Here is an 18,679-nt window from a genome sequence, read left to right on the forward strand (position 1 = left end):
TTACTGCACTTCAATGAGTCACGTTTTTATGCGTTATAATGTACTACAATGTGTAATCATGTCACATTAGTAGACTGTATTATTCATTTAATCATGTAAATACAATTCACTTGACACAGGTTTTAGACTAAGAATATGGACTGATAAGACTCTTGCGTTATTTCGTTACTTCTTAGGTCCCTGAAGAAGGGTCCAGGTAGAGACCCGAAATGCATTGGGTGGTGAAACATATGGAGTAAATGCATATGGATCATTTATGATTTTTGCTGATTGAAGAGAATGAGATAACATATCTTTTGAAAATAAAATGATAATTCAAAGAATGGATTAACATGGCTCACAGCCTCATTTATTGATTGAATTGTGCCATTAACCTGGATAAGGAACTGTTTGTTTCAATTGAAAAAGTGCGCACATTCACCGGGAAAAGCACGCCTAACCTGATCATTTTCACATTATTATTTGGCACTATCAGACGTGAGGATGGAGCAGCACTACATTCAAATTTAAATAACCCAGAACCTTTGATCAATTAAATTGTGCACTGAGTATCATTACAGTCAGGAGGAAGGATTCCAACATATTTGATACCAAACATGATATGATTCGTTGCAGCCGTTTTCGAGATGGTCATTGCACGACTACGCAGTGCCCCTCTATATAGTATATGGCTGCTACACTGACAACCAGGGAGAATGGACTCTGTAGGCTGCAGGGGTGTCCTGCTCATGCAGGGGCACCCTCTCACTTAAAACCAAGCACCCTGTCCTCAGGATTTTAAAGGCCTGCTATTGCGTTGACTAATAGGTTTTAAGTGCAGTGACCCAAGATATAGGAAACCAATATTTTTAGTAAATGGTGCTAGCACCAACTTACACAGGCTGCAATGGCAGGCCTGTAGTTCCATTTTGAATGGTCTCTCATGGGTGGCCTAATACATGCTTTCACTCATGGGGTACCTATGCCCTGGGTACATGGGTACCATATACTAGGGACTGACCAGGGTACCCCAGTATTCAATCTGGGATGTGTCTAAGTACTGAACTTACCAATTTAGTGAGAAAGCAGATAGACAGGGGTCCTGATTAACAGGAACCCAGTTAGACTAGTCGAAAACATTATCACACCAGGTAAAAAGTGGGAGTAACCATAAGAAGCAAATCCTACTATCCTACAGTGAGTATGCCTGATGTTGTTCGGTGCTTCTTGTTCCAGGCCTGCACCCGGCTACCCCACCCTCTCTTCTATTCACAGTTTTTTCTTTTGACAATTATACTGTTGTCGAGATGACACATATACATGCATACTGCACTGTTATTGTTGTGTATACTGTATTGAAAAGAAAATGAATTAAAAATCCCCCCCGTAAAAGAAGAATGCAAGCACATGTAGCATACAGTTGCCAGAATGAGTGTTATCATGCCCAATATTCAGTGCCCCCTGTCAAGCTCCACTAGATCAAGCTTCTTTAACGAGTGGTATGCTACACCTCAAGATACGCGTTTTGCTTTGAAGAAAGCCCTGTTACAGCACCCAGCTTAAGATACTGACACACTGTTTTGTGGTGTTATAGTCCGATAGGTGCGTCTGCACTCCATTTTTACATGTGGCCACTCCCAGTCTCAGGGGGGTGTACATCCTGCACTCCAGAACCAGACGTCAGGTCAGGAGAAACGAGCGATACAGCACAGTACCGTACATTCACTTTAGCTTAAAGCCTATTAGGCAGTGCAATTAGGCATGACAATACAGGTGCCCCATAGCCTTCAGAGCAGAAGATACAGAACATAAAAACTCCAGGGCAAAAGTGTCTACACCTCTTCTGAAATTAAATAAAATTCCAAAATGATTGTGAAAGTACCCTTAAATACTTTGGAGCCATTTTCATAGTCCAACCGACCAATTGCAATTGGGTCCTGAGTGGCAGTGTAAAGCAGGGTGAGGCACCTGGAGGTGGTCTATGGAGGTTTCTGCCTCATTATGGTTGGGTGGTTCCGGCACAAGGCCCAGGAAGAGAGGTAAGGCTGGCAGGGGGGCCTGCGCTTAAAGAGTAACTGAGGGTTGGGTCAGTCCTGGTTTCATATGGCGATATGGCTCAGTGTGAAAAAATATTTCTCCTGACATCTGGTGTAATCTACAGGCCACACGTTTCACTCCAAACAGGTCTAAACTGGGCATTTCATCCTTTGAAAGGCCTTAAATGTGGCATCCTTCTGTAGTCCCTATACTGAGTACCAGTAATACTAGCACCCATTATTTATACTGCTTCAAAGCGGCAAAACTGTGTAATATGCTAAACAATGCAAGTTCATATTAAAATCCCATGTTATAAATTTACACAAAATGCAACTTCTGAAGGATACTTTTAACAGCAGATTCCTCGCCTTGTGAATACCCCAAGGTGCCAGACTGTATTGGGAGATTATTCTCAGCATTCCTCCCACACATTCCTCCCATGCGCCAGCACGTGATGTAGTGCAGCTCCGCGTAGACTACATCTTGCTCTGGAATGGATACCAAAGCCACATATATGAGTCACCCCTGCGCGTTGTTAGTTTCTGTCTTTCAGCCCTTTTGGATGAGGATCCGGAGCACTTGCCTTAACTTTTTTCCTTTTCCACCATTGAGATTTTTTTGTCAAACTTTGCTTCAGTGTTCAAGGGAACATGTCCCCACCTAAAACCACATAGTTTAAGTTTTGTAGGGCCTGTTGCAAGCAGATGTCTGTGATAGAATCTCACCTTGGTGTCCAGGGTCATTACACAACTCCAAGGCCTGCAAATTCTGCACCCGCATGAATCCCACGAAGATCTGGGATTGCAAAGCCAAACAAACTCTGTGTTGCTCAATGCCGTTGGATGGTGCCTAAGTCCCACTGCTGTTTGAAGTTGAAGGTGGGGAACCCGTTCTCGCAAAAGATCCTACCCATAATCAAAATGGTTAGGTAGGTCCAAGAAAAAGAAAAGATAGAAGGTGGCAAAGGATTTCTTCCCATCCTGAGACATCACTGGACGTCGAGGTGCCTCTTGATCTTGGTCCCCCACCAAGAACCTGTTCTCCTATCTTGTCCCAAAGCAACCTGGGTTTCTGGGGCCATGAGCGGTGTAGCAGCAGATAGAGACTTTCAGAAAAGCATATCTGGTACCCTATTGGCTCCCTCTGGTGCGCCTTTGGGCCCCACAGTTTTAAGAAGGCTTCCCGTCAGATTGCGATCAGCATACGTCCTCTATGCTGTCAGTGCCTTTTGTGTGTGCTGCGATGTCCACCATTGCGGGGCTGACACCCAACTAGACTTCTAAATTCCCTGCCAGCGGCACGCTTGGGACCCATCAACATTGACACCAGCCCCGATGCTAGAGGAGGACCAAATTGTCTTGTTCGAATCTGAGACGAATCAGACTCAACCTCCACCGAAGCCACGTCATACACCACAGCCAGTCCAGCCTCATTCTAACTCTAATAGAACACTTCCCAGTTCAGGGCATTGTCTACAAGCTTGGATTGGGGTTGTCATCTGGGAGAGATGCAGATCAGAGGACTCTAGTCTCCGAGGGAAACCTTCCTGCATATCAATCTGTTGGGGCCATTCACTTGGCATTAAAGGCTGTCTTACCGTCAGCAAAGGGAGGTTTGCTCAGGTCCTCACAACCACCAAAACCGTGATGTGGTACTGAAAGACATAGGGTGGGGTGGGGTCATGGACCCTTTACCAGGAGGCTGAATGCCTCTGGAACTAGGGGAGTCGGAATGGTGTTGCCTTAGTCCTGAATCATCTGGCAGGAACTTTAAATGACAAGGTAAAAATTTAAATACAAGGGTAGATGAATGATGACTGCACCCGAAGGTAGTGAAGGAATTTTCAGGCAATGGGGAGAAACCAGGCTTCATCTATTTGCCACCACCGAGAACGTGCAATATAGAAACTTTTGTGCAATGGTGTACCCATGAAGCCTTTCTCTCTGAGATGCACTCCATCGGGACTGGAGCTCAGGACTCCTGTACGACTTCCCACCTCTGCATCTCTTGGCCAGAGTTCTGCAGATGATCAGGAACAACTAGGCCCAAGTCATCCTAGTGGCTGTGGATTGGGCCGGGAGAGTGTGGTAGCCAGAAATTCTGGTCCTGGGCATCTGTCCTCCGATCAGGCTGCCACTTCAGGAGGATCTTCTGTCACAGCAGTTAGGCAGGGTCCTGTAGCCAGGGCTGTACAATCCATACTTCCATACTTGGGAGATTGAGCAGAGGCAGTTGACTGCTCTTGATTTTTCTCCAAAGTAGTGGATGTTATCAGAGCAGCCAGGCGCCCATCTATCAAAACTATTTATGCTGGACGCTCGGATAGGTTTGGGACCTGTTGCACATATGATCATACAGACCAATTACACTCAAAGGTGTCAGAGGTTTTGCTTTTTGTGTTGCCCAGCAAAGACTTGCCATGGCCACTGTTAAGGGCTATTTATCAGCCCTTTTGACATTTTTGCGTTTTCCGGACCAACCATCCTTATTTAAATTACTAGTTGAGATGCATGTTTTTAAAGGTCTGGTTCACATGTTTCGACAAAAACCCTTTGAAATGCTGCGGTGGAACCTTAATTTGAAGGTCACCTTTGAAATCTGTGACTCGTTGACCCAAGCTTTGTCTGTTCACCCTCAGTACAACACATGTTTCTTGGAGAAACTAGCGCTGCGGAATAAGGTGGCACTCCTTTTTATGTCGGACAGTGCATCACACTTCCGGCATTCTTTGATTCGCCTCACCCCTTGAAAAAAAGAGGAGAAAATCTGTTAGTGTGACCACAAAAGAGCTTTGAGCTTTTACATCGATGGTGGCAAGGACCATCAGGAGGACAAGCAGGTCTTCATGGGGTTCTCTGGAGTAAAGTGAAAGACAGTGCAGAAAAGAAAAAGTTCAAGGTGGATCGTCCTCTGTGTAAAAATCTGCTACACACTGGCCAAAAAGCAGCCCACCAGTCCTCTGCATAACAATCTGCTACACACTGGCTAAAAAGCAGCCCGCGAGTGGATCTCAAAGATCATTCAACCACAGCCAGGCTGCAACGAATGCGTTGCCATGGACAGAGCCTGTCTGGACATCTCTCAGGTTGTGACGTGTGAGTCAATCCACAATTCAGGAAGCATTACTGCCTTGATAGTCAGATCTGGGACAGCAGGAACTGCACTTTTCCTATTCAGTCCCACAGGACTTTTAGGGTTGAATCATTCCAAAGACCCACCCCCTTGGGAGGTACTGCTTTGGTGTATATTCCCAAGGTGAGGACTCTGTGGCTATAAGTATCCATCAAAAGAACAAGTTGTTTTCCTTTTGTAACGCTCCTTCTGGTAGATAATCTATCTTACTGCAGATTGCTCAGAGCCCTCCCGCCTTCCTCTTTTGTGGAATGGACTTTTCTATCCATCTATAACAATGGTAATCACAAATATTTCCCCAGCAGCCAAAAGGTATGGTCCTTTGCTAGCCCGAGGGCCACATTGATGCCAGCACGGTGCAGGTGGGATGCTATAAAGTGGGCTTAGGGGTAATGAAGCACTTATATGATGTGGACAACAAAGCAAGTCTTCACGTGGCTTCTGTCTGTCACCCAGGTTCTAACTTCATGCACCAAGAATTAAAGACAAAGCATTAACTTTTGAGGTAAAACGTGAGATACTCATCTAGTCGCTGAACTGCACAATGTGAAACCAGAAAATCTGGGATCAATCCTGGCTTCCCTGTTTGACCAAATTGTGTGACCCTAGGCAATTGTTTTTCTTCACCTTACCTCCCTTTCCTTTAATACCACATATGGGAGACCTTGAGAAAATACATGAGTACAGAATGTGTGCTGTACAAAACCTTATCTAGTGTTTTATTTAATAAAAAATAATGTTTCAATTATAAAACAACTTCGGCAACACAGAGGGTGCACCTGACGAATGACGTGCCTCTTGGTTCACTAATGGCATTATTGTCAGGCCTGTGGCGGCATGAATGTTTTTAAGTTCAGGTTGGAAAATGATTGCTTCTAATAATCGCCTGTTATTATATTGATAGTTGAAAAAGCTTCTGTATGTTAATGAAATATACTTCTTTGAATTTTGAAGAGAGTTTCTCATATTATTACATAATTAGTGCAAGATGACTTCAAAAATGAAGGTATTCCTAATGATACATTAGTTGTACGGACTACTTCTTTGCTTCCGCACTGTTAATTTAGTTAAGGTTTAAATAAATGGTTTCCGGTTTACAGCTTTCTGCATGTTAATGCCCTATCAAGTAAACACTAGTCCAGTGCTGCTGTTCACCAGGGGGCGCACATAAAGGTTAGGAGGGTCGCAAGCAGCTTCTGGGGGTATACTTTGAGCATTCCAGTTCTATAAAAAATACACCGTTTTTTTAGATCTGGTCACTGTCATATCTGATCAATTATTAAGCTCCAAGTCTGAGGGACTTGACAGAATCAAGAAAAACTGACGTCAGCACGCACAGGTGATGCATTTATGTGGCTTGGGCATCGTGCCTGGACCAGGACGGAGTTGACCTAGAGCTGCACAATGTCACCAGTCGGCACATGGGAGCAACGCAGAGAAAAATCTCTGGATCCAGTCAGGCGCCTCGCATACACAAGGTGAGGAATCTGCAGTTAGAGTATCCATCGTATAAAGCATAACAGAAGGTAAGTAACTTGTTCTTCAATGTATTTGACACTTAATTACTTTAAAAAGCAGAAACACCACCTTAATGCTCCGGTTCATACATGTGACATTGTTCTATCAAAAGGGGGCATCAAGAGCATATTTTCCAAGAAAACATTTAACTTTCATTATTGCAAAAAAACACCCTCTATCTATCATTAAGGCAGGCATAAAGATATTATATAGTGTTATTACATATATTTAAATCAATGAAATAATTATTACTGCTTTCTGGAAACAGGAATTGCAGATATTGATTTGATGAGGGTTTCCTCTGGTTGGCCCAAAACTTTCGATATCTAGATAAAAAGAAGCACAAAATGAAGAATTATTAGCTTTAGAGATCAAGATGGAAATCACTGACTAAGACTTCTGGTACGTGTAAAATATTAGTTTACATGGTGAAGAAAAACATTAAGAGGGCTTATGGGCAATGAAACACGAGGGGTATACTATTCCTACTAAGATAACAGGAGCCTTCCCTCGTTCTAAAAGCACTTTCTCTGCCAGTGGTGCCCCAAGTTTTGCTTTTTTATTTGGCTTTCCCACATCTCTTTGAACAAGTCGGTTGCTATTTGTCGCCGTTAACAGCCTAGTCAGTGACTGTAGAGTTTGCGGAGCATGAGTTTCAGCCTTTTTATATTTATATTCTTGTCAGAACTCCTTTCAGAGGGCCACCGGGCAAGCAGGAGCTACTGGGCCTAACCATGGTCATTAAGGCCTTTTATTCTTGATGCCCTGAGGCCCAACTTATTATGGGTCCTGATCAACTGGGCCAAGTACCCCTTCAGCACTTGACTCCCAGCAGTAGTGTGGGTCGAGCAGTCCAAAGCTTTTTTGGGGGGGGGGGTGGAAAGGAGAGTGAACACAGACTCCCAACTCAAAATACAATCAATAGAAGCAATAAATGATTGTTCAGTCAAATACTTGCTTTTATGAAAAAAGGAGCTTTTATATATGAATAGGTAGTAAAATATGGCATAAGCAAACAAAACACACAGTCCCCTGAGGTCAGGGATGTAATGCAAGAGACATTCAGGTTAAGCCTCACTAGTAGTCCATGACTTCTGTGACGGAAAGTTCCTAATTGTTGTAGGCAACAGCAAAAAGCCCTCCATTCAGTATTCCCACGGTTCTACCAAAAAGAACAATACCTTGTGTGTGGTTGAGCTTATTATAACTGACAGGAACAGGCCAAATCTGTGACCCTGTGAAACCAAGATAGTGTCAATGTGGTCATCAAATGGTCACAATTTTGTCCTATTCCTTTCCTTTACCATAGGCTGATCTCCACGTGTGTGGTACTGTTTTTATCTAAAAGTGTGGGAATATTGGGTGGTAGGAAATGTGCAGTTTGCTTGAAGTTCTCGATTTTCTGTCACTCAAAAGTGGAGAAAGTGTCATTTTTTACCCACACTTTTACATTTGCAGGGAATTCTGTGTAATAAAATATGTTTAGATTCATGCAAGCCATGTCACAGTGGTTTTGCCTTAGTCTCTAGTTTTTAGAAATGTCTGGGGTCGGTAGGCTCATATGGATGGCGACTAACACAATGCCTGAAAACTGCCGACTTCCCCCATAGAATAGCCTGCTCCATCAAAAACATCCCCTGGTTTCTAGTATGTGGATCCCGGCTCAGACCCATAAAAAACACATGTCTGATAACCCCACAATCAGAAGCCCTAAGAAACAAGTGTTTAGGTCATGGTTTGGCAGGGATATGTTCCAGTGTTAAGAAAACTGAAGGGAATTATCATGTTTGGCCCCCACCAGCACAGGAAGTGACATCACTTGATTTCCCATCATCACCTACATAAGACGTGACATCACTGAATTTCCCGTCATCTACCTGGACAGGACGTGATATTACTGTGCTTCCCACCAAAATTGTGTTTAAAAGAAGAAGCCAAGGAAGAGGATTTCAGTTTCCATCAGCACAGGAAGTGACACTATTGGATCTCCCTTCATCCACCCACACAGGAAGTGACATCACTGAATTTACCATCATCCATCTGGTCAGGAGGTGACATTACAATTGTTCCCGCCAAAATCATCTTTAAAAGAAGAAGCCAAGAAAGAATATCTCTACAAACAGGGCTTAACAACGATTCTCACAGAGAAAATCTTCTATACTCAAGGTTTGTCAGAGAGGGTAAACAACGCCAAACCCCAGGCCTACTAAGGTTATCTATGAGATTCCATGTAACAAAAAACCTGTAGGTTTTAATTCAGAATAATAACAATCCACACTTAAATGCCTACTTACTTTAACATATGTTTTTCACAATCAATATGACAGACCTTTTGCCTTCATAGTTACTTTTCATAATACACAATCAGGTGCTTAGCCCTTATCATTCATTTGTCGCCTTAACCAATTCATGCCTATTGTTACTGAGTGTAAGCTTTCCACATGGCAACTATCTGGCATACAGTCAAAAAAGTACAAATCTCTACAAAATTACAGCTGGCAACGAAAAATACTAGCTCTCCTTAGAGAGCCTAACAAGGATTATTGCAGTGCATATTTTCTTACACCACAGTTTGTTTGGTGGGATCACCAAAACACGTGCCTACTACGGTAATGTGTGAAATTCCATGTAACTCAATACCTGCCTAGAGGCTTTATCAAAGTGCAATAAAAATCCATCCTAAAAAGTCTACTGTCTTTAATGCATGCTTTTCACATTACATTAGGCATACTGGCTATGTCATACTATTTCTCAAAAAATAAATGAAACCTATGAAATCTGGCATGACTTTTCCGAATGTTACTCTTTAACATTGGCTTTGGACTTCTGCAAACAAATGCCTATTCAAGTCCTAATAAACTGGCAACAATCATGCACACAGTTATACAATTACAAATGTGTAGAAAAATACAAGTTGCAAAACATTGTAACACCCCTCTTAACAAGGCCTAACAAGAATCTTTACAGTGAAAACCTCTAGGTTTTGTCAGAGTGTTTGGTCAATGCTAAAAATACTTGCCTACTATGGTAGTCTGTGAGATTACATGCAACAAAATACCTGATGCCTGAAACACAATGTGATAACAACCAACTCTTAAGAGACTTCCTGGCTTTAAAATATGCTTTATACAATTAATAAGGCAGGCCCAATGCCTTTGTCGTAATGTTTCATAATAATCAGAACAGACCTATGGCATCGGAGATAACGTTTCCAGTCCATGAAACAGGCCTATAGCTCGTTACCATAACCAAGTTAGGCCTACAGTTTTAAGTGTAAACTTTTTCTACTAGCCAATCATCAAACACACAGTCATACAATTAGAAAGGTTTACAAAATGACAGTAGGGTAATTAAAACACTATCACTCCTAAAACAGCCCAACAAGTATTCTCAAACAGCAAACCTTCTATATCCACGGTTTGTCACACTGGGTAACAGTTAGATTTGGGGGTTCTCTAGTTGGCACAGGTAGGTACTTGTGACAAATAGGGACCCTTGCCTTTAGTCAGAGTAAGGGGGTACACACCTAAAATAACCCCTACCGGGTGAGGGAGGGGGGGAAGAGACGGGAGAGGGGGGCGAGGGGAGGGGGCAGATGAAGTTGGGAGAGTTTCGTTGTGGGGGGAGGGGAGGGAGGGGGGGGTGGGATGTCCAGTGCTCTGATCATAACTATGATGCCCAGCTTGGCTGGTTACTTCCGACGTCACGACCGGCCTACCAGTACACAGGCACACATATGCCTCATGCCCCTCCAGGCTCGACGACTAGCGTATCTTTTTACTATGTAAAACATGCCACCTACAACTTTTAAGGTACTGACCCTTAATGAGCGGGGTCTCAATAATCCCATTAAGCGGCGCCCGATTTTATCCCACTTAGAACATGCCCAGGCAGACATTTGCTTATTGCAGGAGACCCACTTGCTTGCCGCGACTGCCACAGGCTCCGCTCACGCAAATTTCCAAATCAATACTTCTCCTCCTGCCACACTAAGACTGCGGGGTGGCGATCCTGGTGGCGCGACATTTTAAAGGAGAGGTCCTCCATAAGAGTGCCGAACAGAAAGGGAGATTGCTTGCCTACCGCTTCGCACTAGGGGGCCTGACGTTTACGATTGGGTCTCTTTATAGCCCTAATGAGAGCCAAGAACACTTTCTACACTCAGCCCTTACAGAAGCCACGGACACGTCGGATAGGCATATTATATTGGGGGGGGATTTCAACATGGTGTTTGACACAACTCTAGACAGATCCGCCCAACGCACCCACCAAACTGGAACGTTTTCATCCAGTTGCACTGACCGACTGACAGAGCTGGGTCTCCATGATCTTTGGCGCCGCTCACATCCTCACAACAGAGAATACACTTACTACTCCAATGCACACAAAACCTACCCTAGGCTGGATCATCTATTAGTTTCTGGTCCTGTTTGCGCTTTGTCCACCTCGACGGAGATAGAGGGGATCTCACTCTCAGACCATGCACCCGTCACTACGACGCTCACCTTGCCGCCGGCGTCATACCCTCCCAGGGTCTGGCGCCTCAGAGACACGTTACTGCATAGGAAAGAGGTAGTGAAGCACGTCCGAGACGCTATTCAGGACCACCTGTCTCACAACGCTAACTCCGACACAACGCTGGCGACACAATGGGCAGCCATGAAGGCGGTTAACCGCGGGGAATTCCTGGCTCTTGCCTCCGCTGAGAACAGGGATAGGCAGCACAAACGGGACAAGCTCACACAACGGGTGCATGAGCTTGAGCAAATGCACCAGCGAACCGGGGCACCCAGGATTTGGAAGCAACTAAAAGTCGCACGACAACTTCTAACAACTATAGACACGGACCGAGCGGAGTTCGAAGCCTTGCGGCTGCGACACGCCTATTACACTGGGGGGGACAGATGTGGCCGTCTCCTAACAAACAGACTACAAGTGGCACGCCAACGCCAGGGGGTTAAAGAGCTCTCCCGCCCAGATGGGTCTATAGACCACGGAAGACGCCCAGATCGCGGAACTTTTCCGCAGCTTTTACGCCACTCTATATAAAATCAGCCCATTGGCCGCTCTAGCAGCGACCGAATATCTGGCCTCGGTTACACTCCCCTCTCTTGAACCTTCACAAGCGGAATATCTCGAAAGAGATATCCGCGAAGAAGTGATCTCAGCCATCGCCAAGCTCAAACCGGGGAAAGCTCCGGGCCCGGATGGCTTTACGGCCCTCTTTTACAAAACATTCTGCACAACGCTAGCACCAATCCTGACGCGACTCTTTAACACCTTTTCTGAACCTGGCACCATCCCCCCCGACCTACTGCGTACATCCCTCACAGTGATCCCCAAACCGGGAAAGGATTGGACCAAATGTGGCTCCTACAGGCCGATATCGTTATTGAATGTAGACCTAAAACTATATACGGGAAATCTGGCGGCCCGGTTGGCTCCCCACCTGCCAGGCCTTATAGACCCGATCAGGCGGGCTTCATCCCCGAACGCCAGACGGTGGATAACACCAAAAGGGTCGTTCACCTCATAGAAAAAGCCTCACGTATACCCAGGGAGAGGATGATGTTAGCGGTAGACGCCGAAAAGGCGTTCGACCGGGTTCATTGGCCCTATCTGGAACAGTTTCTGGAGAAGGTTGGCATCGGGGAGAAATTCCGCACCCTCATATTTAATTGTTATAAGTTCCCCACGGCGATAGTGCGAGTCAATGGTTATAGCTCGGAGAATTTTAATATAGAAAGGGGCACGAAGCAGGGATGCCCGCTGTCACCACTACTATTTGCCCTCTATATAGAGCTATTCGCTCAGAGGATCCGCCAGAACCGTGACACAACAGGGATAATATTTGGTGGCTTTACGCACACCATTAGTCTCTATGCAGACGATGTTCTGTTGTCACTAGAGAATCCGCGGACGGCTCTGCCGGCCTGCATGGCGGAGCTCGACTCCTTTGCAGAAGAGGCCGGATTCAAAATGAACACAGACAAATCCATAGCCCTAGATCTGTCTCTAGGCCCCTCCACAAAGGCACACTTACAAAATCTCTTCCCTCTCTAATGGTCCTCCGGCACGGTGCCGTATCTTGGGATCCAGCTAGCCCCTACGCTTCCAGCTATGACAAAAGCCAACTATGCCACACTCCAAAAGAAGATACAAGAGGAGTTGAGACGTTGGAAGCACTTCCCCCTCTCATGGCTGGGCAGGATCGCAGCGGTCAAAATTACTGTCCTCCCCCAAATCCTTTATCTCTTCCGGGCATTGCCGCTGAAACCACCGACGGGATGGATCCAGCAAATGCAGGCAGACCTCGCTCACTTTATCTGGCAAGGCCGGAAGCCGAGAATGAAGAAAGCACTAGCAATGCTGAGCCCAGAAAATGGGGGCCTGGGGATACCGGATCTGCGTAAATACTTTCAGGCGGCACAACTACGCTATTTAGTAGAATGGAGCAACTGGGAGTCAGAGAGGCACTGGCTCTTTCAAGACCAGGCGATTGCAGGGCGCCCACTCCAAGAAATCCCCTTTTTGCGTAAGGCCCACCGGCCCACTAATCCATACGCCTCGTTCGTCACACGGGTCCCCTTGGAAGCGTGGGATGCCACTAACGCTGTCCACGACCTTACCACATTCCCTTCCCCACTCACGCCACTGATTGACAACCCGGATTTCACTCCAGGCCTAGAGAAGGGAGTATTCGCGCATTGGCGACCAGCGGGATGTCGGTTCCTTTACCATGTTTACGGCCCAGACGGGGTACTTCCTTTCCCGCTCTTTAAACAGGAATATAACCTTCTGGAAATAGAACGGATGCGCTACATGCAGTTCTGGCACTGGGCACTCCAGCCGCAGGTAAGGGAAACAGCAGATAGGGAACTCCGACCATATGAAAGGTGGCTTCGCACCTCTGACACCAAACTAATCTCAGACCTCTACAAATTCCTACAACCACCTGCAACACATTTCTACAATCCAGGCAGATAACGCTGGGAACGTGAGCTAGGCAGGACACTGAGTCGTAAAGAATGGGACCAGATAGGGCACGCCACTCTGCGTATCACACCGGGCTTACAGAGACTCTCACTAAGATCTCCACGTACTGGTACTACACCCCGGAACAGTTGCATGAGATAGACCGCAGCAAGGACGAACACTGTTGGCGGGGTTGCGGACACACAGGCACCTTGTTACACCTCTTGTGGGACTGTCCACTCCTCCAAGACTACTGGACGCAGGTCATAATTGACATTGACGCTCACTTTCAAACAGAACTAAACCGCTTCCCAGCCTACGTTTTGTTAGGGCTCCCTAACCCATTGACATACCCTTTGCGCTCGCTCACCTTGGGGCGCCAGATGGCCTTCGCCCTGAGTTCTGCAGTTCAGAACATTCTTGCACATTGGCGTACGGCTACAGTCCCCTCCACTACAGGCTGGTTACATTGGTTGTGGTGTGTGTTGGAGATGGAGAAACTCTCACTCACCTTAGCTGGAGACATAGATCAATATGAAGATCTCTGGCAGCCGTTCCGTTCTTTGTTGGTCACTGAATTTAGAGAACTCACCTGCCCGAGATACCTCCGCTTGATGCGGCTTACAGGGCACACAGAGGCGAACTCCTAAGGAGGTACGATGACGAGTCTCTCGAGAGTTGGAATGAGAGGGACACAGGAAGGTGAATTTGAGCACTGGATGGGGGGGCTGGGGAGGGAGGTGGGAATCGGGGAATTTGAGGGGGTTCCTTTGGGGGGTTGTCGCAGCACGAATGGTCGTTTCATTACTTTGCTGGTTGAGTTGGCTACTGCATAATATGTTCATCCCCTCTGGGGCCGTACTTGCCTCTCAACTGCTTCATGCCACTGTTGGACCGCATGATATCAGCCTTATATGTTTTGTTTTGATGGTGCTGCTTTCAATAAAAAGATTTAAACCTAAAATAACCCCTGCTCACCCCCTTGGTAGCTTGGCATGAGCAGACAGGCTTATCTCAGAGGCAGTGTGTAAAGCATTTGTGACCACATACAGTAACCCAGTGACAACAATACAAATGGATACCACACCAGGTTTATATCAAAATAAGTATTCTTTATATAGACTTAACACAAGACCATTAAACGACAAAAATCCACAATACTATACTTAAAAATGGTAGTTTTTAGCTTAGTTCAGTTCAGTTCTTAAGAGGCGACACTTTGCGTCAATGTACCTTACGATGTGTTGCGCTTCCACAACAAGCAATGTTGCAGCAATGGAAATGCGGCCAAGTTTCCGGTGCAAAAGAAATAAAGATGACGCTCTCTCTTTGATGCAACACGCTTCCCGGGGATGTGGCGGTGTCTGCTGCAACGTCGATTCTCTTCTTCGGCGATGCGAGATGCTGTCCTCGATGCGAGTCGCGATAGGCCCTGCGACACGCTTCCCAGTGATGCAGCGGCGTGTGCTGCGACGTCGATCCTCTCTCCTGGCGATGCGAGTTGCATCCACAACGATGCGAGCCGCGACAGGCCTGCAACACTCTTCTCGAAGATACGGCAGCGTCTGCTGCGACGTCAATCCTCTTCTCCTGCAATGAGCCGCGACAGGCCCTGCGACACGCTTCTCGGAGATGGGGCACCGTCTGATGCGACGTCGATCCTCTTCTCCGGCGATGCTTGGCGCTCCGTGATGTGAAGCAGCAGTTCGGCGACACGCTTCGTGTTCTAGAGTCGCGCTTCCAGCTCCTTGCGACACAGAAGTCCTCAAAAAGTCCAGCACGGCTGTAGGCACTTCAGGAAGACTCTTGGGGAGCTGGCGAGTGAAGTCTGTTGTCCCTGAGACTTCAGCAGGAGGCAAGCTCCGTTCCAAGCCCTTGGAGATCCTTCACAAGTTAAAAGTAAAGCACACAAAGTTCTTTCTCCTTTCTTTGGCAGTCAGGCAACCACTGCAGGCCAATCCCCCAAGCAGCACTTCAGCTTAGGGATAGTCTCTCCTCAGTTTACTCAGATTCCTCTCCGCAGCAAAGGTTTCTTCTTGTATTCCAAAAGTGATCTAATTTCCTGGGATCTAGGTCCCAATATTTATACCCCAAAATCCTTTGTCCTCTGAAGGCAGAGGGGCCTTTGCCCAGTCGAAACCAGTTCTGAAGCACTCTGTTTACAAGACTCCTTCTTTCCTTTCACAGTGCAGGGTAGAAACATCCGACGCCCCACAGGAGATGGAGCCAGCATTGTGGAAGGCAGGCACAGCCCTATTCAGGTCCCTGGTGCAGCTCCTCCCACCCATCTAGATGCAGATCTCTCTATTCACCACTGGGCTGAATCATTTTGTCTCATTGAATCCCCAAACTCCAGACAAGGAATACACAACCTAGCAGAGGCAGGCTTTGGACAGTTAGACCAGAAAATACCTACTTTCTAAAAGTGGTATTTTCAAACACAGAATGTTAAAACCAACTTCACTAAAAGATGTATTTTATCATTCTGAGTTCAGGCATACTAAACTCGAATTTCTACCATGTTCTCGGAGTCAGTTAGGATTATAAGAATGTAATAATCTAACTGCCCATTCTGGCCTATTGAGAACAGGTAGCCTTGCAATAGTGAAAAACGAAAATGGCTGTAATTCACTATTAGGACATGCCACACACACCAGGGCATGTCCTACCTTATACTTTTTTTTTTAAAACCTTTATTGATAAACATGGATATACAATAGCAATCATACAGCCACATAGGGTCGGCTGGCAACATTTCCAATGATCATAGCAGGATGAATGAATACACAGCCCTTCAGCCGACAACCCTAGGGCCCGGCGGCAATGAAACAAACATGTCAAGTCATACATTACATCACAGGAGGAATAAGGTCTTTGTTTTGTGTTTTTTGAAAACCAACCAACCAAAAAGTAAAGAAAATAACCGCAGAGGCTAAACGCAAGGCAGATACATAAGTAATCCTTCTGGGGAGTACCACATCCACAACTGTTATGTAGTAACAAGTGAAATTGAAAAGCTATAAGAAGAGCAGACGGGAGGAGGAAAAGGGGAAAGAGAGCAGGCCAGCAATACATGGACAAAAATCCAGACTAGAAGGAACATCACGCTAAGGGGAGTGTAACACCTCCGGTGGAGGCACAAAAGGGGGAGTACAAATTTCACCACGATACTGGTTCCACTGATTCCACACCCTCCTCCATTTCTTGGGCCTGCCCCGAGCAATGTAGACTGTTTTTTCACGAAACATGCACCAGTCCATGTTTCTAGACCAGGCCGACAGACTGGGTGCCCTCGACGATCCTCACAATTGCGCAATGTCACGCTTAGCGATCATATTACCCAACATGGCCCACTGCATCTGTGCTACATTATAATCATTGGGCTCCCACACATTCAATAGACACCTTCGGGCCTCAGGCAAAAGCGGAACACCCGTCACCTCGGTCATAACACCATGCACACGATTCCAAAAAGACACTACCGCCGGACACTCCCACAGAATATGAAGGAATGTACACACCATTCCACACCCGCGCTTACACAAATTATCCGAAGCATACCCCATACATAACAAGCGAGGACACGTCATGTACACTCGGTGTAGGATTTTTAACTACACCAATCTCAGACGGGCCGAAATTGCTACCTCCTTCGGGGAGGATATCGCCGCCTGCCAGTCCTCATCATTGAGTTCCAGTCCATCGCCGGTCCAGGCCGTACGGAGCTGTAGAAGAAGGTCCGCTCGGTCATTTATCAGCTTTTTATATATAAGCGAGATCATACTGTCCGGGACATTGCCGTCGAGCACTCTGTCCTCCAGGGGTGAGGATTCTGGAACAAGCGTGCCGGCCGGAAAAACAGAGGAAAGGGCGCGTCGGACCTGTAGGTACCGAAAGTATTCTTGATTACTGAGTTTGAATTCAAGTTGCAGCTCTTCAGAAGACTTTATCTTGTCTTTCCGCCAAAGGTCCCCCACCCTACTAATCCCAATGAGGTCCCATTGTTCGAAACCCTTTGAAGTCCACAAATTGCCCAACCTCTCGGCTGCGTAGAGTGGAGTCCCTCGAGTGAGAGTGTCCGACCAGCCCATAGCAGCATTAGCGTTGTACCAGACCCGCACCGCAACTCTGGAGGGCCCCGTCAACGCTACATCAGACCGTTTGGAATAAAGCGCCCTGTTATAGTCCCCGCCCGGCAGCAACCATTTGTCCATGGCAAAAGCCGGGTTAGAAGCTGGACCATACATCGCATGATTAACTGTTGTGAGGCCCAGTAATACCGTCTTATATCCGGTAACGCTATACCGCCATCATACCAATGCAGCGTAAGCTTAGCCAAGGCAATCTGGGGACGTCCGGCCCACAGCAGTTTTCTTTGTAGGCACTCGATCTCGTGGAAGTAGCTGGAAGGCACTAGATCCAGTGTGTTTTGAAGCGCATACAAAAATCTGGGGAGGGACATCATTTTGAATAAGGCTGCTCTGCCCAACAGGGACAGCGACAGCCTGCTCCAGGCTTTCACGTCCGCTTTTAAGCGAATAAGCGGGGGGAGTAAGTTGCGCTGATACCTGACAGCTGAAGCACGCGAAACATAGATACCTAAATACTTGAACCCGGTGGATGAAATTTGTATTGGACAATTGCGCGGTATGAGTGGAGTATCGTCTGTGAGCGAATAAACACAAGACTTACCCCAATTGATGACCAGTCCAGAGTTCCTCCCAAACGAATTAAGGACGTCGAACAATACCCCCAGAGATTTCCGAGGGGAGGTGAGGTAAAGGAGAATGTCGTCCGTATAAAGTGAGATACGATCTTCAAAACCGGGAGTCCACCTGATACCCCTGAGGGACGGCTCCCATTGCAACCAAGCGGCCAAGGGCTCTAGAGCCAAGGCAAAAAGCAGCGGAGACAGAGGGCACCCCTGTCGCGTACCCCTCCCCAGAACAAAGGGAGCCGACACTCGACCGTTAACGACCACCTGGGCCAGGGGCTCCTCATAGAGTAACCGGACCCATCCGATGAACACCGGTCCGAA

General features: G+C 46.6%; 1 protein-coding gene across 1 annotated transcript in view; it reads right to left on the reverse strand.

Moving 5' to 3' along the window:
- RARS2 (arginyl-tRNA synthetase 2, mitochondrial) overlaps positions 1–18,679 on the reverse strand; it is a 273,941-nt gene that overhangs the window by 244,433 nt on the left and 10,829 nt on the right. The window contains exon 2 of the mRNA XM_086926598.1: positions 6,919–6,992. Coding sequence (XP_086782724.1) covers positions 6,919–6,992 — 74 coding nt within the window. The remainder of the gene's footprint in view (positions 1–6,918; positions 6,993–18,679) is intronic.

The sequence above is a fragment of the Lissotriton vulgaris genome, chromosome 6, assembly GCF_964263255.1.
Source record: "Lissotriton vulgaris chromosome 6, aLisVul1.2, whole genome shotgun sequence".
NCBI classification, from domain to species: Eukaryota; Metazoa; Chordata; class Amphibia; order Caudata; family Salamandridae; genus Lissotriton; species Lissotriton vulgaris.